This window comes from Scophthalmus maximus, chromosome 8 (genome assembly GCF_022379125.1).
Source record: "Scophthalmus maximus strain ysfricsl-2021 chromosome 8, ASM2237912v1, whole genome shotgun sequence".
Lineage (NCBI taxonomy): Eukaryota > Metazoa > Chordata > Actinopteri > Pleuronectiformes > Scophthalmidae > Scophthalmus > Scophthalmus maximus.
This window is the reverse complement of record NC_061522.1, coordinates 13,186,659-13,211,486: the sequence shown is the minus strand read 5'-3', so window position 1 is coordinate 13,211,486 and position 24,828 is coordinate 13,186,659. Positions and strand designations below refer to the sequence as shown.

General features: G+C 41.8%; 2 protein-coding genes across 8 annotated transcripts; both read right to left on the bottom strand.

The window, feature by feature from the left end:
* Positions 1-991: 991 nt before the first annotated feature.
* On the bottom strand, positions 992-20,260 carry fdx2 (ferredoxin 2). 7 transcript variants are annotated; one of them, XM_047334042.1, is made up of 10 exons: positions 20,042-20,254; positions 19,672-19,723; positions 18,872-18,978; positions 18,689-18,776; positions 16,975-18,567; positions 16,207-16,401; positions 14,569-15,849; positions 14,353-14,465; positions 13,421-13,514; positions 11,183-12,294 (listed from the first exon to the last, which is right to left on the bottom strand). In XM_047334042.1, the coding sequence occupies exons 1-5, from the start codon at positions 20,226-20,228 to the stop codon at positions 18,411-18,413; spliced, it is 591 nt and encodes a 196-aa protein (XP_047189998.1). In that variant the 5' UTR covers positions 20,229-20,254; the 3' UTR covers positions 11,183-12,294; positions 13,421-13,514; positions 14,353-14,465; positions 14,569-15,849; positions 16,207-16,401; positions 16,975-18,410. The 7 variants fall into 7 exon arrangements, with proteins under 7 accessions (XP_035493650.2, XP_047189998.1, XP_035493648.2 ...); XM_035637757.2 differs by lacking the exons at positions 16,207-16,401; positions 16,975-18,567; positions 18,689-18,776; ... (1 more) ...; positions 19,672-19,723; positions 20,042-20,254 and adding exons at positions 992-1,930; positions 16,452-16,962 and having other exon boundaries at positions 12,138-12,294; XM_035637755.2 differs by lacking the exons at positions 18,689-18,776; positions 18,872-18,978; positions 19,672-19,723; positions 20,042-20,254 and having other exon boundaries at positions 16,975-18,402.
* Positions 8,348-9,873, bottom strand: LOC118312826 (forkhead box protein D1-like). The gene has a single exon (XM_035637758.2). It carries the CDS (start codon positions 9,699-9,701, stop codon positions 8,751-8,753), a length of 951 nt encoding a protein of 316 aa, XP_035493651.2. The 5' UTR covers positions 9,702-9,873; the 3' UTR covers positions 8,348-8,750.
* Positions 20,261-24,828: the final 4,568 nt, after the last annotated feature.

Here is a 24,828-nt window from a genome sequence, read left to right as displayed (position 1 = left end):
GTGTAATTGATGGAGTTCCCCTTTGACGATTGACGAGAAGTCATTATTTGTCCTGTATCTTTATCAAGCAGAGCAAATATAAATGAACTCTTCTATCGTCATTACTGTCCTGTAACATCAAGGCCCCAAACTGTAGCTTTTGTAGATATCAAAGAGGTTTTCTTTTATCTTCTTGCTGTTTAAAGTTCACGGTGATCCCGGTTACTGTAACGACACCTAATACAGTGTCAGCCACAAGTCGACGGTCACACATCGCCCCGTTCCCAGGATGCACCTGGGCTGAGGCGAGCGGGAGGACGTGAGGGACAGCTGTTTCCTGCGCACACTTCCTGGTTTGGCAGAGTGGAGGGGGAGGGTTGTGGGGGGGCAGAGGGGGGGATTAGTGTGTTTGGTGAGGCCTTTTCCAAACAGGACATGTCTGCCACAGCCACAGGTGTGATGGAACAGACGCTCTGCAACCAAGCGTTAATCGAAGACCATGAAGATCGGAAGGGAGGGAACACGGAGGGAAGTGGAGGAAAAAGTGGAGAAGGATGAGAAAGAAAGTATATGGAGGAAAAGTAAATAGAATAGAATAGACTCAGGCAGGCAGGAGAGGACTCATTTATTGTCTCCCACCTCAGAATAGACTCATCCAGCAGGGAGGGAGGGAGCAGCTGATCAGAGCATAATGGGCTCGACCAATAGTTTCTTTGATTGCAGGAAAGCGGCACAGCACCGTGTTTTCACGAGGAGTGTTTAATTTACTGAGCAAACAATTTACAAGGTGTCACAGTGCACCGTCCCTGACGGAAACCTTTACTGAAAATGAGGATAACTAGGTGCATTTTGACCTTTCGACCCATGAGTACACTGATTTAGCTACTGAGGATGCTTTACAGACGTTTTTGACCTCAGACGTCTGGGAGGCAGCTCAGAATGATGCTGACTGGTGCATTTGATTTTTTATTATTAGGAGTCAGAACAATAGGTGAATTTTTTTTATATGCTTTGTAGAAGATAATAGATTCCTTCAGACATAAAATATGAAAGGTAAAAAGTAAATCAATCCGAGTAAATCAAGTGTATGAAATGCAGTGCTTGTATCACCCTTTTTCATTCAATTAAATAGGAATAAGTATATCGAAAAATAAGAAAAGAGAAAACCCATTTATTTTTCATGTACATCCAATAAGTTTATACAATGTTTTTTTTCAACACCCACTTTTCTTAATTTTTGTACAAGTGCAAGTTAAATCTTATCCATCCCCCATTTTTCCCATCGCACATTTGCACTTAATAATAATATTATATCCCCTAACGAAATAAGTGTGTATTGAAAGAGAAATCAAACCCTCACACAGGCAGGTGGAATTTGACCACCATATGGTAAGGGTTCATAAGTAAGGATACATGGTGAATGCACAAAACTGAAAATCAAGTGCAATTATATTAGTGACATTGTTGAACAGTAAATATTAAATGTAAATATGTAATACTGACAGAAAAAGTCCATGTATTTCTGCAAAAAAAAAAAATCAACACTGGGTTGAGACTTTTCAGATTATTCCATCCCAAATTGATTCTTCATGGTACAATATGAGTGGGAGATAACATGACTGGTCTGACTGATGACTCGAGCCCCATCAGCTTCACACACCAGATTACGTGCAGAACTTTACGAGTGCACTGCGCCTCACACGTCCATTTTTGGCAACACAATCACAAATATTTCCATATGAGATGTGCACTGACAATAGCCTGTGCGTGTGTGCGTGTGTGTGTGAAAGAGAGTCAGGATGAACGTTGGGTCACTGTGACACTGCGTGGAACAACAGCGTATTGTTTCTTCCTCTCTTAAATTTCTCATCATCAGCACTGCCTCCATCCAAATTCCACTGGTGTGTTCGCAGCGTGGCGGAGGGACTCGGCCCTGTTGTCAACCCCCGTCCTGCAATAATAGGAAACACAGCATCACTTTCCACTTTCTCCCTCACTTTTCACTCCTAATTCAAATTACATAAGTTCCTGTTTGGAGCGCCCTCGCTCTGGACGTGATTATTTGTTTTGGATAAAGGCTTCATGCAGTCTGCTCTCTTATCTGAAGTGCTTTTGTTGTACATTGTGTGCTGCTGTTTTGCTGTTTATGAGAGGAAGTTGGGAAGGAAACATAATTTAGTTAAAAACCTTCTCTGTTTTTACACATATACCATGTGCTTCTGTAGACACTGTGGCTGTTAGACACATACCAAAATGTGTGTGTAAGTGTGATGGACTTCGGTGCCTCCTGTTCCTCTTCTCCCACTCTAAGAGACTGTTCACAGTCCAACAGTTATGTTCACACTCATGCTGACATCATAATTCTGTTGATGTCGGCATTTAACTGTTGGTTCTGGATCCTGTTTTAATGGCAAAAAAGTTTCCTTGCCCGATTTTGGTAGAAAAATGTCTGACCAGTAAATTTAAGATCATACTTCAGAATATGACTTACTTGAACCGACTTACAAATTTCCAAGTTGGAAATGAATGTTATTTCTACACATAATTTTATTATAAATTTTATTTCATAATGTCCGTACATACAGTGGGTTTAAAAAAGTTTTCATTCTCAGAAAACTCAGGATTGAACAGTTAACCTGCAGATTTGTTTGTTTCTGTGCCTTTGTTACTTCACCACTAGATGGAGACAAAGACTAAATATTAAACTCCTGTGCTTGAGCTTTTGCAGGAATCTTTTTTTTGCCCATTATCAGTATTTTCTCTTTGTATTAGTCGTATTATGATATGCTAACTGTCACCATTACACTTGCTAATATGATACATTATGAGATGGCTTCAAAAAGCAGACAAAGCTGTTTGTTTTCAAGCTGGCATTAGTCCTCCACGATACTTACAACTATAACAGTTTAAAAGTGCAGAACAATGTTGATCCACACAAAGAAAATGACCAAGATGTTATAGTGTTCCTTTAACTTTTTGATTTAAAAAACTGTTGCATGCACTATAAGTGGAAACTTAAAAAAAAAATCAGTATTACAAATTTACTCATTTCTTTTTCCCCATTTCATCTCAAAGCCTTGACCCACGGGTCGGAACAAGTGCATCCACTCTCTCACTGGAAAAGTTATTTTGTGTCCATATCTCCACAAACCAGCGGGGGCTGTTTGTAAACTGGGGATTGCTGGGTTGAGTGCCATGATGTTTGTAACTGTTATAAACTGGCAAAAGTTGGATTTTGGGCTGTCAGAAACATATAAACAGAATGAACTCTCAACACTAATCATTTATACTTGTTTATTCGTTTCAATTTGCCTGCATTGCATTTATACTTCTGTGTAAATACAAGTACAGTTCTTCTTTTGTCTTCCGTAATATACACTGCCACACACACACACACACACACACACACACACACACACACACACACATGCTCTCTGCTGGTGGGCCGCTGCTGCACCGCTCAGTGTGTGGGTGGTCGGGACCAGGTGGAGGGGAGAGGGATTAACACCAGGCCTGCCCAGAGGACGACGGAGTAGAGAGAGATAGATAAAACAAGAGATGGAGGAGAGACAGACATCTGTCCTCCAGATGTGATGTTTGGGGGTTTGTGGAAGAGAGAGAACGGAATGAAAACTGCTCAGTGACAACTGGACACATTGTGACTGAAATAACTCACAGCCTCCCTCTGCGTGTTGCTCAGTCACGACGGAGAGGGAGGCTCTCTCATGTCTGTGTGTTTGCTCTGGTCGCCTGTCATTTTATTCTTCACACACACACGCACGCACGCAAACTTGTTCTGTTTGCATCTCTTTTTGAGTTAACAGAGGAACCTCTGTTGGGTGTTATGATACAGTATCAACTGGTAATGACCACTTGTCAAAACATGTCCACTTAACGTGTCTCTACAAAGGGAGTAAGAGGAACTGTCCTTTTTTTAAAAAAACATTTTTTTTGTATTATGCTTCTACTCATTCATTAGAGAGATTTGAGATTGCATTTAATCCATTTTAATATATAATGGAACTGTCTTGTCAAATATAATCAAGGTAAAATGTATACATTGTCATTATCTTTAATAATTATTCTGTTGCTGACTAAGTTTAACCCTCTGAAATAAAATTCTGCTGCGTCACTAAACCTTTCCACAGATGAATATTTATGACAAAAATCACTGAGGAAGATTGTGCAAAGTGATAGAAAGCTCCAGAACGACTACTAAATGTAGCGAGGTTGTTTCATCTAGAATGCAAAGTCAAGCATCAACATTCAAGCCTAGGCACACTTGTTGTTGTATGTTGAATTCTCGTATTATAACAATTAAATAAATTACAAGTACTGAAATAAAACTGAAGTTTTTCATTATTTTTATTTTTAATATTTTATCTGTACACAACACATTACATGACACAGTTCCCCTTCTCCCTTATAGATTCACTGTTTCTTTCCTTTGCAGCGTGTGTGTGTGTGTACTTGTGTGGTTTTACGGCTGTTTACATAGCTAACAGTGGGTGAGCCCTGTTCAACAAGCTGTTCCTCTGGGATTCAGGCATTCTGAGGCCCTATAAACTCTGGATGAAAGCTGAAGCCAAATTAATAAAGTTTAACAGGATAAAGATGGGGCTTGTTATACGGCACAACATTAAAAATTGCCCTCCGAAATGGCAGAAAACAATCTGTATTTATGAGTTCCTGGCCATAGACCATCACATAAAGAAGAGTTTGCGTAGGTCTCATTTTGCACTAAGGATTTTTAAGCCCCTCTTTACCTGAGCCATCATGTGTTTCCCCACAGGCTTAGTTAAACCAGTGAGCAAGTAAATGCAAACACACGTGACAGTATCTGAGGCCTCAACCCATGTTCATTCCCGTTAAGCTAAAATGGCAAAGGTGTGTTACCTGTTAAAAGCTATTTTGGTTGATGATGTTTATTGGGTGCTATTAGGTTTTATTCAACTTGGCACTGTAGTAGTTGTTCTCGTTCTGCACCGAGCGGTGAGACTTACCTTTGTCCCGCAAGTTATAGACCAATAAACCCTGGAAAATAAAGTGCCTGGATTCCTTTAACGTGAACCCATTATGCTCATTTGTAGCTCTATGTTTTTATGTTTTGCTCTCTACCAGAGCAGCTTTGATTCACAATTCAAACAAAGCCCTTATTTTTATCCCAAACTGCCTGTTGTGTTGAACCTCTGACTGATGACGTATTATGTGACATAAAGATGTATTTAGTTTTTTCAATCACAACCGGTTTATAAAAACTTTTTCTAAATATGACCCGTTAATAGTTGGGAAATGCGTTTAGAAGCCGACTGAAGTGTAAAACACTTTCTTGCCGTCAAGAAAAACAAAAGCCAACGTTGCAAGTAAAATGTTATTCTGCTCTCACCAAATGTCTGTATATTAAACCTGCACCATAGATATTTTTTGTATGCTGGTATAGATAAGATGCTTGTGATACTACTCACGCAGACTGTTTTGGGAGAACGAGCTGTGCTTGAAGCAGATGACCTATAAATAATCAGCAGCTGACGAGCTGAGGGAAAAAAATAAAAACAGTTGGAAATCCTCAGAGCAGTCTGATGCCTGAACTATTGTCCCGGAGGTTTTTAACGTTTCATTTCCATCGCTTAAAAAAAAAGAGACCACATCGCATATTGGAATGTTATGTGAGAAAAAAGCATAAACATAACAGGTTCCCTTTAGAAGCGCAGGGTCATTTAATCACTGGGATTCCTATATGAAAAGTGTGTGCAGGCCTGTGTGTGTACATGTGAGTGACTCAGTATTCAAATGTGTTTTAAGCATGTGTGCCTCGCCACACATGTATCTCCGCTTGCTTTGTATTCCAATTGTTTTTGAAGTGAATCCTAACACTGCGGTTTCTGACAACTCTATCTGGATCTGGGACTGTTTGAAATTGAAAGCATCACAAATCACTCTGTACACTGCACATATCCTGGAGGATAAATCCCCCCACACCACCACCCCCATCAGGCCCCGCCAAGGCTACAGGTTTTCCACAAAATGTGATAGAAAAAAATAAGACACATATATATTTATAACTTCATCTTTATCAAAAAAAGCGAGCACGATATACACAGAGAAAAAAAAGGCAGCCAATATCAAAAAAGTTCCAAAGTTCACATATTGGCACAGGAAAGAGCGAGTGAAGGGGAGTTTGCCTTTATGAGACCAAGGAGTCGAGCAGGGTGGTCCCTCACTGCATGCGCAGATGAGTGAATGAACAAACAACAGCACGAAAAGTAAGTCACCCCGCCGCTCCTGAACTCTTCCAATTGCTTCCTGGGCTGACCATTAGAGTAGAAGGTGAGCGGCGGCGGAGGAGGAAGAACAATAATAACAAAGCTGCTGAGGACTGACTTTGACCCTGCCTCTGTCTCACTTCCCCTGCTATCCCTGTTTGCTTCTCCTTCGCGCTACACAGAACTGAGCTCAAAAGCTGAAACTTTGCTTGTGCCGATTCTTCGTGCACTTCCTTTTTTTTTTACTTCTGCTTCTTAAAAAGATGTTCTTACTAGTCAGTTTGCAACCAACACAATTTGCTGATGTGAATATATTTGTAACGGGCCTGAATTTGAGATATATTAAAGAATTATGAAGCCAGAACTGATTAATGGGTCCTCCATCTCTCTTCTTGGTCTCAAGTATCCCTGGATTGGGTCTCCAGCACCTGTCAGCTCTACTCTTTTATGAGCACTGGAGGCAGGAGTGGATACAGAGCGGCTTAGAATGAGGAAAAGCAAGGAAGTGGGAGGACGAGAGGAAAGGGGGGTATTTGTGATGTTTATGGGCTGCAGGGTGGTACTGTTTATGCTCTGGCTTCCTGCTCGCACTCATGCTGCTTTTGTATGATATGCAGTCGCTCTTCTCCATACGCCTTTTTCACGGGGCTCTTGCTACAGCTCATCTCAGTGGCTGTGCTAATGGTCCACACTCCATGAATTTATTTTTTATTTTTTTCAAAGAGGGGAAACATGCAAGGATTCTACATGTGTGCTATAATTGAATACAACTCTGATATGCCTGAGCATGCCAGGAGAAGCAAACAGCTCCCTGGGGGGCTGTACAGGTGGAAGGCAGCTGTTTGCAGATGGAAGATGATCCGCACGTTTGCCAGTTAAAACGTGGATACTTGGTCAATATTTTCCCTACACACATTTAACCAGTGTGCTTCTGGAGTGGATACAAGTAACAACTGTAAAACTGAACTGTATTTGTACATGCATAATACTGCAAAAATGAATTGTTGATAAACTGAAATTTCCTTACACCTGTTTCAGAAATTTTTTATGTTTTGAATAAAGGGCAAATTCTGTAATCAGGGTCTGAAGCAGCATCACAAGCCCTCAACAGAAAAGCCTGTATATGAATTGAACAGAAACAATCACTGAAGAAAGCACTTGCCTGCCCTGCCTTCTGGTTCTCGCTTCAAATGCCCACGAGCTAAATCAAATAGGGAAAAAAGGTAATACCAGCCTCACCACCTGACGTTACTGGTAACTATGGCTTCTACATTCTATTTTTGTTAATATTTTTCCTTGATTCCATGTTATGTATTTTATCCTACTTTTAGCCCCGTCCTTAACACAGACTAATTACTATTAAGGATTTTGTTCAAATAAAGCTCTACTTGATTACTTGACTTGAATTCTTTAACCTGAACATTTAAAGAAAATGCTTGATTGATGTAGATATTACATCTAAAGTTTAGGTTTATATATATAAACTTTTAAATAAATTATATGATGATATTTGATTTTTACTCTTTTACTCATGTGCTTTTGATTCAATTTTTATATTTGTAGTTCTATCTCTTGCAGTAATTACGAGCACTGATTTAAAAACATGATGAGCTTGATGCATCTAAGAGATTAAACTCCACTTGAATGTACAACATATTGCATCACACTGAATTATGCTATTCTGCGCAATGACAACCTTTAATCCTTCAGCGCATGCTACTGTCTGTAGTACTTTATGTAAAATTAATGTTTGTATATGTTGTTTTTACCCATAAAACCCATTTGCTTTTACACCTGGCGGCCATATGACCAGATGTGTTACACTGTCCATGACAGAGCGAACTCTGCTGAGGCCATGTGTGTTGCAACATGAAGGCTTGTTTTGACTGAGGCGGACGCAGACCCTCCATGATGTGGAACGAACACACACACACACACACACACACACACACACACACACACACACACACACACACACACACACACACACACACACACACACACACACACACACACACACACACACACACACACACACACACACACACACACACACACACACACACACACACACACACACACACACACGTCCACTTTCACAACAATTTGTTTTATCATTTTTTATTATTATCATTAATAATATTATCAAGGAATTATTATTGATATTGTTTAGTTTTTTGTGGCCTGAACTCGCAGTTATTTTAATTAAGCAACTAAACATTTAGATAATAAATAAAATATACAACAGGCAATTAAAACGTGTCTGAGAAGATGCATGTGCTCGTGGCCTACATTATTTGATGGTGATCATGGTGATGATAAACCAGATCATAAAATTGCAGACACGGTGCAAACCCAGTCGCATTTTATTCCGAACATTTAAAAAGTTGTAAAATATCAGTTATTCAACATCATTTGCGTCAAGCAAACGCTGCTAAAATACATGTTTATATAAAGTACCATGCGTAAAGAGGGATGCAAATTCAGTTCATTTCTTTGATCATCAAATCAAATAAAATGAAGTGAATTTTTTATGATCCCAGTAGGAAAAGTGGACAACTGGGCAACTGGGTAGTTGGGTATCATCCCGTGCACCGACACAGCGGGTACGATCGACGAGCTTGGTGCCAACGTTGGAACAACGGCGCAGCGTCCCGGGTCCAAACGTTCAAAGGTCAAACAAGAGGGGAAAGTCTTGGAGAGGAGCGAGGAGAGCGCAGGTATCATTCTGTGCTCAGGCGAGATGTTAAAACCAGTCTGAGGATGTAAACGTCTGGACGTAGTCAGGCCCCGGTACGCGTCGAGTCCCTGGAGACACGACGCCAGCCTGTGCGCTCCGGGGGGAGGGAAGCCCCGCGCCTCACAGTCCTTCGCCGTTCCGAAATGGAAACGTCGCCTCTTGAAGCGTTTCCTCCGCCGGAGAAAACTGCCGTTTTCGAACATGTCGGCCGACATGGGATCCAGGGTCCAATAGTTCCCCTTCCCGGGGTTCCCGGGCTCGCGTGGCATTTTGACAAAGCAGTCGTTCAGAGACAAGTTGTGCCGGATGGAGTTCTGCCACGCGGGGAACTTCTCCCGATAGTACACAAACCGCTGGCTGATGAAGTCACATATCTCGCTGAGGGTCAGCCTCTTGCTCGGGCTCTGGAGGATTGCCATGGTGATGAGAGCGATGTACGAGTACGGCGGCTTGACCGAGGCGCTTCTCGCGCCTGCCGCGTCCTCCCGCAGCGGGGGGGGGAGGGACGGAGCGTTTTGCTCCAAGTTTGCATTCGTGTCATTCAAACGTGACTCGTGTGTGCCCCTCGCGTCTTCCCGGCCATCTGCTTGTCCCTCCACGTCGATGTCCGTCTCCTCCACGAGTACGCACTCCAGGGTCATGGTCCTCGGCCGCCCCAACAGGCGAGCTGAGCGCCCGTCCGGGACGGAGCAGGCACACAACCCCTTCTCCCCTGTCATTCACAAAAAGTTGCGCATCTGACTGCATCTTCGACTTTTCAGCCCCCACTTCAAACTTCCTCCTCCCCCTCCAGCCAAGTCTGTCTCCGTCCAAACAACAAGAGTGGAGCAACGATCTCTGACAGAGACCCAATGGTTCAGATGATCAATGGTCCGGAGCTTCCCTTGTTCCTGCATTACTAAAGTAACATGAATGTTTTATGTCTCTACCTATTCATTTAAGTTGATAGGCCTATTGTACTTCAAAGTACTTAACGTGCTTATTCAACAATTAGCCATAGAGGGAGTGATCAGATCCGTATTGTTCAACAAGAACCTGCATTCAAAATCCTACTTTATCAGAACTGGTTTTAATAATAAATCGTCATCGACACAAACTTGTGAGCAGCTTTGTTAATGTTGTATTTGTTCAACGTGGAGCCAGTTTGAACTTCTTCATACTCTATTATCTATTTTTAGAAGCTAATCAATTATTTTTACATCAAAAACAAAAACACTCATAAAGCACAGACCTCTGCCAAGGCTGAGCAATTCCCCACCTGCTGTTTCACCCTTTAAAAAAAAAAATCCCCTAAAATTTAAATCGCCAGTTGTGGCCGAGAGCCATCTTTGATACATTTTCATGCAAATCCGTCCATAAATAACCATCCTTCCAACAAACAGACAGAGTGAACCAATCACATAACCTCCTTTCTTAATGTTTTTCACAGCAGACATTTTGACTTGTCACAGTAGGAATTAAAGTCAAATATTTACACCTGTGCTTTTCCTACAGTGACATGTCAAAATGTCTGCTGTGAAGAAGGACGTCTGTGTAAACAGGCAGCCAAATATGTTGTTGGGGGTGAACAACCTCTAACCACAAAGTAACTAGTGTCAAATAAGTGTAGTCGAGTAAAAAGTAAAAGGTTAGCCACTGAGTAGTGGAGCATAAGTACACTGTAGCATAGCAACAACCACAAAAGTGAAGTTCAGCGACTGAGCAAATGCACTCACTTACATTCCATCACACGTTCATTATAGTTTCAAATAAATGTTGAAATGGCCACAGCAGGTGAAACTGTTTTGGACTGAATGTTTAATTATATTAAGCTCCATCTTTTATGTTCTTGGCTTTCACAATGTTCATTTCCTCCCGAGTTCCTCATTGTTGGATGGCTTGGCTCATGGTGAGAGAACCTTCTCTCTCCTCCTCTGGCTGTTTCAAATAAGACGACGTAATCCATTTTGAAATAATAGCTGCACTGTATCAATCCGTATGAGGCCACCCACTTGGCACGCAGGTCACTACTGCAGGGTGGGCTAAGGAAACTGTGGGAAGCCTCATTAATGAACAATTGTTCCCTGTACTTCTCACAATAGTTTAATTTGACAGGCTACGTAAAGGCCACCCCACTGAAACTATTATACTAATCTGTAATTGTATTTGAGTAAGGGTATATTTATATCAAGTCAGGGCCCTTCGCATGAACAAGCCAGGATTCAAAGTTTAGTACAGACTTTAATTTAGACCAAAACCCATGCAAGCACACACAAAAAAAGTTTTTTTTCCTCACACCAATTCAAACGGCAACAAATAAACACCCACAAAAGCAACACATCCAAAACAACCAAAGTTAGAGATTATGCTTGAGAAAAAAACAAAAATAAATAACTTAACTTGTGTACCTAAATATATGTCTACAGAATTTGGCAGACAGCCTTCCTGTCAAGGTCAAGAGGAGTAAATAATTTTACAGTTAATAACAGTGAACACGGTACTGAGCTCAGGTTGCCGTTTCTGGTCCTGTGCATGAACAAGTTTCTATTGCAGCTGTTGGACCATTATACAACAAGCAACACTGAAGCTATTTAGATGAGAACTGTCAACAATTATGACTAAACTTTCCATTCGATGTGTGTAGTTCTTATAGGAGCACTACAGTGTCCTGTTTACTCTTCCTCAGCTCTGCTACAAACTGTGCTATCTGCTCAGTACATCCCTCTTTGAGGAAGACAGAGGGAAGACGAACCAAACAACTGTATAAGCTCCGTCACACATGCCATACAGACCGGGTAGCACAAATCAGATTAGTGCTGTAGAGACAGAAATACGGATCAGACAGCCTCCATTTATAGGTGTCGAGCATAGAATTTCAGTGGGTTCTAGTTTTACAGGATTTTTTTTGCTGGTATTTTCATTGTTTTTGTATGTGTTCATGTTTTTCCTGTGATGTATACAGCACATTGAGAGCAACCACAGAGCTTCAGTGAACAAGCTCTGTTGTCTGAGCAGTGAAAGCTAATTTAAATACCCTGAGTCAAGTAAAATACAAGAGGCTTCATTTTTGCACTCACATCTGTAGTGAATTTTAGAGGACAAAGAACAAAAGGAAGAGTGTGTATATAGTCTTGAACTGTTGTGTGTACAGCTCTGTCACACGTGGATATAAAAACCTTTTTTTCTTCTGCGTACGCTCCCTAGGTGGTGTGTTTCCGCTGAGCTGAGGTCAGCCTCACCAAGTTTCCACACTTGAGGCAGCATGAGTTGGTGTTGCCCGCTTTCCTTGGGATATGCCAGCAGTTGACACAGCGCACTCTGTACTTCTTATACCTTGTAAAGAAATACACCAGTGATTAAATACTACAAAAATGGGAGTTTAATGTTCAGGAATCAGAGTAAATGCTGGTATTTATCTAGAAAGTGTATATTTGAAATGTCCCAGTTAAGGGTCGTCAATCTTAGCATCACAGCAGCACTGATCCAGCACAGTGTCCTTTCTCTTTCCAAAAGCAAATTTGTGTTTACTTTAACTTCAGCCTATAAATACATTGAAGGGATAGTTCAGTGATTTTGAAATGGGGTTGTATGAGTTACTTATGCATAGTTAATGTTACCTCGTGAAGATGGTGATAAGCAATGTCATTTAACGGAGTTTGGAGGAGAAGTGGAAGTAGCGTAAGTCACAGTCCCAATGTTGCAGAGGGGAGCACCAAAAAACGTCTTATAACATATTAACTATGCATAAGTGACTCATACAACCCCACTTTAAAATCACTGAACTATCCCTTTAACACTGAGCTCCTCATGTCATCCTCAAATGTAAGATGTATGTAAAATGTAAGAAATGTAAGCATTCGTCTCATGTAATCAGCTTTCTTCAGAGCAGACATGTTGACTCCTCACAGTAGAAGAAAAGGCCCAGGTGTTCCAGATAACATTGACGAGTCAAAAGTCCCAGTAATTAGTGTCATTATTTACACCTGCGCTTTTCCTACGGTGACATGTCAATGTCTGCCGTGAAGAAGGCCTTCGGTTTCTGTAGAAACGTCTGTGAGAACAGGCCGCCATGTGAATGTGTCCCTGCAACCTGCTCGTGGCATTTAATACATACAACTGGGCAAACTGTAGGTAACTCCACCTAATAAATTTCACTTTTACACAAAAGCAAACAAAGGCAGGAAATGGGGCCAAAAGCAGCGTGATTATGTCAGTGTGAAGTCTGATACAGATGTATTATGGAATGTTGTAAAGTTGGAACACACACACACACACACACACACACACACACACACACACACACACACACACACACACACACACACACACACACACACACACACACACACACACACACACACACACACACACACACACACACACACACACACACACACACACACACACACACACACACACACACACACACACACACACCAGCAGTAATAATGTGTGCTACCTTATCCCACAAGCGTTACAGAGTGGGGTCCCATCCTCTGCATCTCTCCACATCGGGGTCTTCCTGGTGCAGCATGAGGCACAGATCTTACCCTCTGATGGCACAGAAAGAAATAATCATGAAACAATTGCAATTGTATTATTTTTTTAGCAATTTAAAGGAAGTGCTTGTTATGCAACCAAAAATATATTATTGCATGTCATGTAAATGATACACAATGACTGACTGAAAATAATAGCATAAACTAAAATGACGATTTTATCATCTGTAAAAGATAAACAACTTAATATTCTCATGGTGGGTGTAAAAGTTAACTGATATATATGTTGCATTTCTTTATTTAGTCACCAACATAACAGAATAAGGCAGATTATCTTGGTGGTGTCAGATACGAGACTTGAATGTCTGCTCTCTTGTTAATGTATTTGTTTGGGGGGAGTTTACCATTGGAGACATATATGCAAATTTATAATTTTAAATGGTTTGTCAATTAAAATGTTTTGGGCAGAACAGACGTTAGTCACAAGTTTGAAAAGACATCCTGATACTCCTGCTATTGGAAAATGATACCCATTATAGCCCTAGAATGTGCACAGCAGTTTCCCTTAATACTAACAAATGTTTAAATCCTAAGTGATCGACTTACATGTTTTGGTGTAGTGGCACCACACAGTGGAGGAAATGGGCATTTTGCAGCAATACATAATCTACACATCACACGAATACCTTTGAATATATCTATATATTTGTTGTTGTTTTTTTGTTTTTGCATTCTCCATATACGTTATACAAACTGAAGTTTTTAGCTAAGACTAACATTAGGGTGATCTAAGATGATTCATAAAAAATGTATTAATAAGATATTTGAAGGACTCCACGTTGCAGTTTGGAAAGTGTTTAGGGTCGAGTGCAGTGACTCAAGTTTTACTCACTGGAAACCGCTGTTGTCAGGTCGCTCTCCTCATCTGAGCTGCTAGATTTAAGTGATTTCTGGGATGTCCGTGTCCTCATCCTCGGCTTCCGTACACTCTTGAAGAGCTCCTTGCTGTGATCGGTACACATGCAGCAGACGCCAAAAATGTGAGCAGATTAAATATGTTTACATCACCTTCTTCTAAATTCTCACAATGTAATAAATCTGTCAGTACCTGTACTTTGAGGTTATGAGGAGCCGACACTGTTCCCTGCTGTCGTCCAGCTCCGTGCCCATGCTGAACGTCACTCCCTGGATGTCTGGATCTTGGATGTCAACACTCCGGCTGGGATGAGATTGTTTTCTTGGAGTCTTGGTTCTCCACTGCTGGGAAGACAGAGGTGCAATTCCCTCCGTTTGCACTGGCCTGAGTTCTGGTGCAAGCTTTGCAGAAGGCACATTATAATTTAAGGATTTCTGTTGTTCGTCTGGGGGCGATTTCTCCTCTCTGGTAGCATGTGTGCATTCTGGATTAGATCCTGTGATTTTGTTATCTTTTTTTGGGAGCGAATGACACCTCTCTGTAGCGCTCAAGAAGAGTGATACAGATTGAGGAGAAGGCAGCGTAGCACTCGGAGGTGACAGCTGGTTGTCACACAGGGCATCTGAAGTCAAGGCAATGTTTGCATTCCAGTCTAGTGTTATTGCTGACTTTGAGAGTGCTAGGCTTGTATCTTCATTCAAATTAAAAGTCATCTGGGTATTAAGGGGTGCACTGGGCACGTGTGCTTGTGACAAGGCATTTTCAGAGTAGGGCACATGTTTGTCTGAAAAGAACTGTCTGAACATGGCCTCCCTTTTGTCCCAGAGTTGAGGTTGAGAGGAAGATGCTGCATTTTCCTTCACCAGCTCTGGTATGATTTCTCGTCTCTTATAGATAATAAGAGATGGTCTCAAACTGTTTTTGACATTTACACTGTCACTTCCAACCCCTTGTTCTGTTGCAGCAGTTGATGACTTGGCTGTTTGATGGCCTGACTTCCTGGCAGATGATACTAGACTTGGGTTTGACTCCTCTCCATCCCTTCGATGCAGGAGCCTCTCACACTGCAGGTTGATCAGACTCAGCACTTTCCAGGGGCTGTTAAGTTCACGATGTGGCTCAACCAAAGTCGCCGACTCGCTGCTGTGACTTTCCTCCCTCACTTTGTTCACCTGATTAAAAGGCAACACACCAGACAAACTGTGCTGACAGGAACTATCAAAGGTTGGAAAGAAATGGGCATCACCATCCTCCTTTTCAACCATGAACTCATGCTGCCTCGATGTCTCACTGAGCCACTTGGAGGGGGGACTTGTATCCAGGAAACTGTTGTGGACAGGAGATGCCAGCCTGGAAACCTCTTGTAAAAGGTAGACGAGTGCAGAGTGGGGGGCATCTTGTTCCGCCGTCCTCTGGTTTCCTTGTTTAAAAGTAGCTTGAGTCCTTGGTCCTATGTTCATGTTGAGGAAGTGTCTGCATCATAAATAAACACAAACTTTAGAGGTTGGGGCCAGTCGTGGGATGATATACAATTAAGGAAATAACACAATTAAAGGCTTTTTAATTAAGGGTTTTTCTTGTAAAACCCTAAGTGTTTTTATCTCTTTAGGCTACATAATATTTGTCAAATGAACTATTACTTCATAAACACAGTGGTTGGAGACCGTTCAAGGGACTAAATTGGATTTCAAACATCTGCACAACATTACACCATAACAGCTGTACTAATATTAAGCGCTCCTGTGATTGAGCTACACGAGCTACTAAATGTAGCCCAAACAAGAAGAACTATGACAAACTCCCACAAGCTAGTGCTACTGCAGTGTTTACATTTGATTGCAGATTGCGGACAACGGGGACGGAGAAGATGTCTCGACGTTGACAACATGGAGGGAAGAGTTGCGATTGTTCTCTGAACGTGTTCTGTGGGCCCATATCTTCGGACGCTGTAGCCATACGCATTGTTCTTTCAAAGCTTCCCCAGCCCGAGCTGTCACTCTCAATGGACGTGGACTTGGCCTGTGTCTTGACAAAAGAGAGAATACTTCGGTGTAACTTCGTCTGTTTCAACTCACCGGGTGCGATGGGACTCGTCGCTGCGGGGGAGACGAGTTCCTGACCCTCGGGGAGCAGGTGACGCTCTACAACGTCCAAAGCTTTTCGCGGGTGTCTCGAGTTTGAACGTCGCGAGCGCAGAAGCAGATCGAGGCGATGTCGACGTGTCGAGTGTATGAAACTAACTTCAACCTTAACACCGCGTTCGTGTAACGACAGAGCATCGATCGAACATTGTCCATAACCTGAAAAGGTGTTCTCTCATGTTTACATGAGTCGGCTATGACCCAACGAATCAAAAAGAAAATCGATCGAACGACGGTGATAATAAATCCAATGATCGCATGAACTTCTTTCATCCATCGCCTGCGATCGTTCAACAGTCACGTCCATCACACAGCGAGTTCCCCGGTCATCATCGACGTGCTTGACCGGTCGTGACCTCCTCGGACACGCACGTCTCCACCAGGGACCGCTCGGTCGACATGTGTGTGGACGCCTCAGACTCGATCGACGGCCAAAAGATGAGGAGTGTCGACTCACCGGGGGCTCGGCCCGATGGAGCTGGTCGCTGTGAGCGACTGCTCTCGGACCGCAGGTGTTCTTGGTTTGTCGGATTACACCTGCTGGAGCATAAAAGAGCCGCGCACACCGAGCGACGGGTCCACTTGGAGGCCGCAGCAGCAGCACAAAGCTTTCTGCCACAACACATGGGGCTTTTATAGGTGTTTGTTGCGTGGAAAGGTGGAGACTTGGTCAAGTCACCTGCTGCTCACGCAGTGAACCAGCTCTGGTTAGTTGAGTTCGGATGAATCGATAATACAAGTGTTATTTTCCTCTTTGAGGACAACGTTTTGCTGGGTAATGGGCGCAATGTACAAGGCCTTTTTTTAAAATAACTTTTATTGCACAACTTCAAATATTTGTATTTCCTAAGACGTGATATACAGAATTCACGAACGCACGTGTGTAAGTTGGACATTACAGTAGACTTAACAAGGGGAGATGTAGTAACGGTCATTGTCATGTCAACCGGCTTCTCTCTTCTCCATCCTGGTCTGGATCCAAGCACACCTGAAGCAGATGAACTAATCAAGCCATAATCACTGGCAGCTGACAGCAAGTGCTTTTACAAATGCATATTCCATCGCACCTTTCAAAACACTATTCACCTGAATGAGGTTTGAATGTTTAAAGTGAATACAAATGCAAGTTTCAACAGTCTGTTTAGTTAAGAGCCCACCCTGGAACTTTGGTCTTCCAGGTACGCATCGTTATAAGGAAATGCTTCCTCTTCTGTATCCGACTTGAGAAAAAATATGAGGTTTATGAGTTTAGAGTAACTATAGTCAGTGAGAACTTATTGATAAAGTCTTCACAAAATCAACAAATAAACCCTGGTACATAAAAATGAAAGAAAAAAAAAAAGCCATGAATACAACATGACAAGTGATTCAGTGTGAAAATGATGGACTGGCCAAAATCAATAAGAACATCATCTTGTGATACTTGTGCGTATATGAGCTGTAACAAGGAATGATCCATTTAAAGACAAAGATGGAAAAATTGCTCCGTGATGACCCAATCTTGAAGTTTCCTAAATCCTCCAATGCTTTACAAAGAACAATTTGTGAGATTGACTTGATTGATTTCTGGCCTGAGAACGCTCCACATGAATAAATACATTATCAGTTAAACCATCACAGTTTGTTTTTGGAAGTAACCATTAATTTTTACCTAAAGTGAGACTCAGTGTCTGACTGTGTGATCTCATTTGCAGGACTGTCATGTCATTGGTTAACTGTGGAATTTGTCAGGTGGCGAGACTTCTTAGGAGTTGCTACGGACTTAATATCCTAGCCGCGCATGTCTCCATGGTCGCCCCGTCACTCAACCAGCACATAAGTGTCTAGCTCGCAGTGACACCCTCTCATTTTTCTCCAGTACCCATCTTTGTCGCTTGTGCGATGTGTCCCATCTCAGTGAGGTTTGGGAACGTGGCCATCCACATAGAAGTTTCTAGTGACTTTGGGCAAGGTGAGCTCAATGCCATCCATCTCCTGAGTGAGAATTATCTGGCATCCCAGCCGGGAGTTCTCCTGAAGCATGGGCGCCATGTCCAGCATGTCATCCTCCCTGACAACCAACACCAAACAAATCTGTCAATATTAACAGGGATTTTACTTTCTCTCAATTGCACACATTGGTTGAAAATTAAATGTCTTGGTTTAAGAAGATGGATCAGTCGTAGACTTACTGCTCCTCAGGTTCTGGCAGTTTGTCGAAGTGGGCAGCGTTCACATAGACATGGCATGTTGAGCAGGCCAACGATGCCTCACAGGCTCCTTAATGAAACAGATACACAAATAATTAGCAATAATCATCTTGAAATGCTTTAATTAAATATTTAAGAGAAGACTTCAAGTGTGTAAACACTCACCTTCTAGTTCAATTCCATGCTTGTGAGCCAAATACATAACATTATCTCCCACTTTGGCCTTAACTGGGATCCTCTGGCCAGATCGATCTACATACACCACGTTTACCCTAAACAACAAAGACGAGAGCCCTGTTACAGGAGTTGTGAAATAGCTTGTGCCTTTAACTCAAACAGATCAATAACAACTTAATATCAACGGATAAAAGTTTAGATCTCTGCAAGTGCCTCCAAAATGATCTGTCCATAAATGCTCTTGACATGATCAGGGTAGATTTTATTTGATATCATGTCCACATGAAACATTATTAGTATGTTGTATATAGACTGCACACAATATAGACTGTTGTCATCTGTAGTAGATGAAAGCACTTTAAAAGGAGGTGGAGCTTGAACCACCAACCATGCAACCAATAGATGACCGGCTCCACTGGCTTCCTGAGCCATACACATAATTGTTTTATCAGAATTTTTACCACAGACAAAAGGAAATCAACCAAATTATTATCATTAATTTTCAGTGAACAAAAAAAATAAAAAAATAAAAAAATACTTGGTAGTATGTATACTACGTAGGCTGTCGAAGGAGAACCATCCACTTTTATTTAGATTAAGTCTCCGGATCAGTCATAGATCAGGATGGAGTTAGGATGAAAAGGAAATTATAGACGCATAACTAACTCACTATAGACCAAATGTAGCCTTCACTGACTTGAACTTTGTAGTTACTGTGTAACAGAGTAGTTGCTGTAGTGGTGCAAGAGCATTATGAATCCATTAATTAATACCAAATGACAACTCACACATCCTCTGGGGCCTCTGCATTGGAGCTCCCCTCCTCACGGTGGTACAGACCTTTGGAAAGAGAAGCGCAGACATCAGGACACAGAGGAGGGGAGCGATCAGGGAGGTTTGACCTGTTGCACAAAGTTTCACTTCACAATCTGGGGACGATGGAGTGAAGTTACACAAGTGTTGTTGGGCGGACTTCGACCCTCGACCACCTGCAAGCCAAACAAACACTGCAGGCACCTGTAACTTCAACTCTGGATTGAGAGAAATAAAAATACACCACTTATCCCCACTTATTGTGACTGACCGTAAACACGCACTGGGGGGAATGTGAGCAGCCTCCGTCAGAGGCTACGTGTGTTAGCAAACTGCACCACTCACCTATACTCGTCTGCAGGTGTCGGTTGATCGTCCGGCAGCGGTCGAGGGAGCCGCCCCTCTGGAGACTGGCCCCGCCGGTCGCACAGCTCTTCAGCCGGTACAGAGGACACGAGCTACAGTCCGGTTTGACTCGAGAAAGTCTCAAAGTCAGACCCACGCTCGACCGCACTGCAGCTGCAGCCGCCATGATTGTGTTGTGGTCACGTGAGCCCGAGCGGCCAATGAGAAAAGAGTGCAGGCGTCGCGCGGTCGCCAACGTTGACGCTGTCCTGGCAGCAGAGGGCGGTGTTGCTTCACCTCACTGAGCTCTGATATTATTCAGACCTGATACTACAGTAAAAGTTACCTTACCACACTATAAAAAATACAAATTAAATTCCTGCATTACCATGTTAAAGAATGAGAAACAAAACCTTACCTAATCTCGGTCATTTCATTGGGCAGATACAGTAAAATATGTAATACTTGGAACTTAAGTTAGATTAATTTGCTTCCGCCCAGGTTTTTCCTCCCAGAAGTAGCACTAATGTTCGTTACGGGTATTGGATATCTTTTATTTCAACCTTTTTTTCAAACAAAAAACTAAATGTCACTGAAGCATGGCACCTAAGTTTTATTTTCAGGTTATTTGACTTGAGTCCATTGTCGTATCAGTCATACTTCCAGGGCACTACATTTCAGAGGGTGAGGTTATCTGCTTGCTTTAGTTAGTGGTTATTTAAGGCAAAACATATGATCAGCCAATACAATTTGAGGTATTATTATGGATTCATTTAACAAACTTCATAGAAATGACCGGCTCATTCTTCATATATTTGAAATCGGTTCACTCCATTATGACCAACTACAAGTTTAATTATACAATAATGATTATAAAGTTTTAATATAAAAATTTTCAAATAACAGAGATGGACTAAAACTCAACCCGTAGAATGTGATATTAACATATTTTCTTACTTTTTTCCCACCACCTCTTTCTCAATAAATATAATCCAATACAATAATATACAATAATGTACAATTGCCCCTTCAATCAAATCTGAATGCTCTCACTTTACATAAACATACTACATGACTATGTTTTGTTGCAGTTGGGATCAGTCTAAACCTGTTAAAGTCATGTTCCACTTAATCTAAATGAAATAATTCATATTTACACAAAGTCCCATTCAGTCTTAACCTCTATCCTCACAGTATCACAAAACAGTAAATACATGTCCTGCCCTGTTTTTGTATTGCTGTGGAGGAAGACAAACCGAGATAAGAAATCAGATGCAGTGCTGGCGGGGGACAGCGGCCCGGATCACCGCAGACACTGGTGTGTGAAGTCAGAGAAGTGATGTTGTGACTAGAGGCTTTTCGCTTTCTTACCTCTCGGAGAAGGAAGTCGCCAAAGAAATAGAAGATATCACAAAATATATATCACTGCTTTTGACATTCGCTTGGAAAGAGAGGAAGTTATCTTAGGAGGCGCTGAGCTATGAAACATGTACATCCCCTTACAGAGCTGTAAAGTTCCCACAGAGGAGCATCGTGTGGATGTTTGACTTGTGATTTACAGGCTTGAGTGACTTCGTAACGACTGAAGAGTTCATCCACTAGGATGACACTATAATTTTTGTGTCTTTTCTTTTCTTTCCCTCTGTGTCTCATAAGGATCTGTTCTTTTAGGCAAAATCACTGCTCTTAAAATATATACTAACTCCCATCTGGACCTAACTGTAGAGGTTCTTCCCCTGTGGTTGGCCATAAAATGTAAATGGGGCACTCTGTCGCCTTTTTTCTGTAGCAAGTGCTGGGAGTCAATTCACTGGCTTATAGGTTATTACACTTTAGATACTCTAATTCCACACGATGAAATACTATGACACTTTCACGCACAGGCTTTTCTCAGACACACCTGCACAGCATTGGTGTCTAGGGACAGTTTACATGTGTCTGTGAAGTCTGGGAAGTTAGAGCACTTTCAGTATATCATTGGGCCCTCTTGTCCCCATGTCCTGCAGGTGAGTGTGTGTGTGTGTGTGTGTGTGTGTGTAGATATAAAAGGCTTTCAAGTTGATTCATCAGATTACATTCCCCTCACTCATACACCCCCCTCACAGGCACAGACACTCATACCTCCTAAAGCCTCCCACGCTGAAATACATAAACATGACACTTCTTAAGACAGATATGCTCATGAAACACACTCACACACAGATCTAGAAAACACTCTTCTGATACATGCTCCTAATGCAAAACCAATGAGCAACAACGTGTGGACATTTTAGGGACACACCAATCTGATGAATCAGAGTATACCATGTGCATGTGTACAGCTTATTTTTACGTGGATAGAAAAAGCATGGAAAAAGACAACGTTTAACAGCAGTCCTTTGGGTGCAGTTCAGTCAGTTTGGTTGTTAAATCTTTTTCTGATTTTTTTTTCATGCAACCTAAAGATTAAAAAAAATAAATCTTGTCACCTTTATTTAGAAATTGGAATCAAGGCTTCTATTAACTAATAGAGCATCTCTAATTTTCTAGGTGTGAACAGATCCCCACTAACCATCCTATCTATAAACATCTACAACTGTCCAAGAACTCTTAAAAACACATCAGTGGGTCATGAAGATTGGAGTCAAAACATAAAAATATGTTTCAGACTATGTCTGAGTGTCTGAATGTGATTGCAAACATCTCTTGACTTACTCATTGTCTTCTACACTAAGTGCTGATTCAGGCTTTACTGTAAGAACATCACCAGTTATGATGACTATATCTGTATCTATATCAGGTCACCAAGTTGAATGACAGCAGCTGTTTCACTTGGTTTCCCCTTTTTTTGCTCAAAATTAGATGGACGTCAGATTGATTCTTCGTGGGAGTAAAGTTAGGATACGTCCTGGATCAACACCCTTAAAGTAACTTTGAATGACGCAGCCATGTGCAAGCAAACATTTACAGCCCAAAACGAAATGATTTGATCTATAGATTTCCTTACTGCATTGGTGCCAAAGAAGACAATAGACTTTCTCAAAATGTTCATGATGCATTTTGAATTGAACTTTACAGCTGACATCCGCCTGAGATTGACCTTGCAGCGAGTCTCATGACAACAAGACAAACGTCTGAACCACCAACGTCCATTTACTGTAATCTCATCGAATCATCTTCATGTTTGAATCCGCTGTGTCTGCGCGCGCGCGCGCGCGTGTGTGTGTACACGAGCAGGGTTTTGCAAGCCATGTCATGACTCCCTTCTCTCAGATGACTCAGAATAACTAATTAGAAACATTTAAGAATAAAGAGAAAGAAAAAAATGGACCCCTTTGCCCTTTCATGCTTCATCTGTGTGGGAATGCTTGATTCTCAGCCAGACAAAAGAGGTACCATCAATGTGAGTAAACACAGCGAACGCCTGGGAGCTGGCATTATTTCAGGGAAAACAACCTCTTACTCACACTCTTGTGATGTTTATATGTCTGGGACACTTTCTCTATTGTGTGTCACACATTCAAAGGCAGGAACATTTTCGGCAGCCTCCCCAGGGTTATGGTTGTGTTGAGTTGTTTGCGATTAATGACCTTTTTCGCACACAACTCTAGAAACTGCACAGCGGTGAGCGAGCAGTGAACTGTGTGCTTTAGGTTGAGGTCTGGATGTGGTTTAGTGGTTTCAGTCTGCTGTCTCAACGGCCGCTGTCTGGAGTGTGATCGACAGCGCTGACCACTGACTGCTGACCTTTGACACCTGATGAAGAAAGGCTGCGGCGAGAGGTTAAAGATGTGGGAGGTCATAGAGGTGCAATGGATCATGTCAACAAATCTAAACACACCAAGCATGTCATGGGTCCACTCCAAATATGCTTTTCGGTTTCGTGTGACGAAAAAAAAGTGGAATGTAACTAAGACTTACTCGTTACATTCATGCTGATGAGATTTCCTACCATTTAAAGAAACATGTTGGCTATATTCTGTGTTTTGTTATTGTCCATAAATCCCATGTAAAGACCAACAATGCTTTAGTCTTTCCAACTTCCAGCTTGTCTGTGGCTTACAGTGACTCCCAGCCTCAAGTCTTTTTGTCCCGACTACGGAGGTACGTTTTAAAAATAGGTCAGCAACGTACTTAGATTTTTCCCCGTTTTTTATTAAAAAGGTTCATCATTTCCTATAACTGCTCAAACCTAGTTTTGAGCAAACTAAGTAAATAATTTTTAAAAATTCAGGTATTTTGTGGCAGAGTAATACATATTGCTCAAGAATATAGTAACCCAACCGGACCTTGCCCAGACCACTGTCTTGACGATTAATGTCTAAACTGAATTACAGTATGACATCACATTGCATTATCCGACTTTCGCGTGTATATGAGTGAGTGTGTAAATACATGTAAATCAGGGTGCAAAAGTTTTAGACACTAAAAGTGAAGCTAGGATGCTCTCAGAAATAATGTCATAAGTTTGTTTCCATTTATGAATTCACTTCAGAAAAATTTGATTCAAATCCATATTCTAGGTGTGACCCCACGTTGCACCAGTTGTTCTTGGTATATCTACACACAGTTTTTGAAGGTACTTGGCAGGTACAGTAGGATGTTCCCAGCCACTTGGAGAACTCCCCACAGCTCCTCTGTGGACTCAGTCTGTCTCGGTATCTTCTGTACCTTCATGTGATCCCACACTGACTCCAGGCTCTTTGGAGGCCCGAGCATCTGTTACAGGGCTCCTTGTTTGTCTCCTCTCAGAGGAGAGTTCTTTATGACTCTGGCTGTGTGTTTGAAGTCGTGGTCCGGCTACAGAG

Coding starts and splice junctions, on each gene's coding strand:
- LOC118312826 (XM_035637758.2), bottom strand. CDS start 9,701: ATGACAGGGGAGAAGGGGTTGTGTGCCTGCTCCGTCCCGGACGGGCGC.
- fdx2 (XM_035637755.2), bottom strand. CDS start 15,836: ATGAACATAGGACCAAGGACTCAAGCTACTTTTAAACAAGGAAACCAG. Junction 14,466..14,568: donor CTCATAACCTCAAAGTACAG/GTACTGACAGAT, acceptor TACCGATCACAG/CAAGGAGCTCTTCAAGAGTG. Junction 12,295..13,420: donor TGTAACGCTTGTGGGATAAG/GTAGCACACATT, acceptor TTTCTTTACAAG/GTATAAGAAGTACAGAGTGC.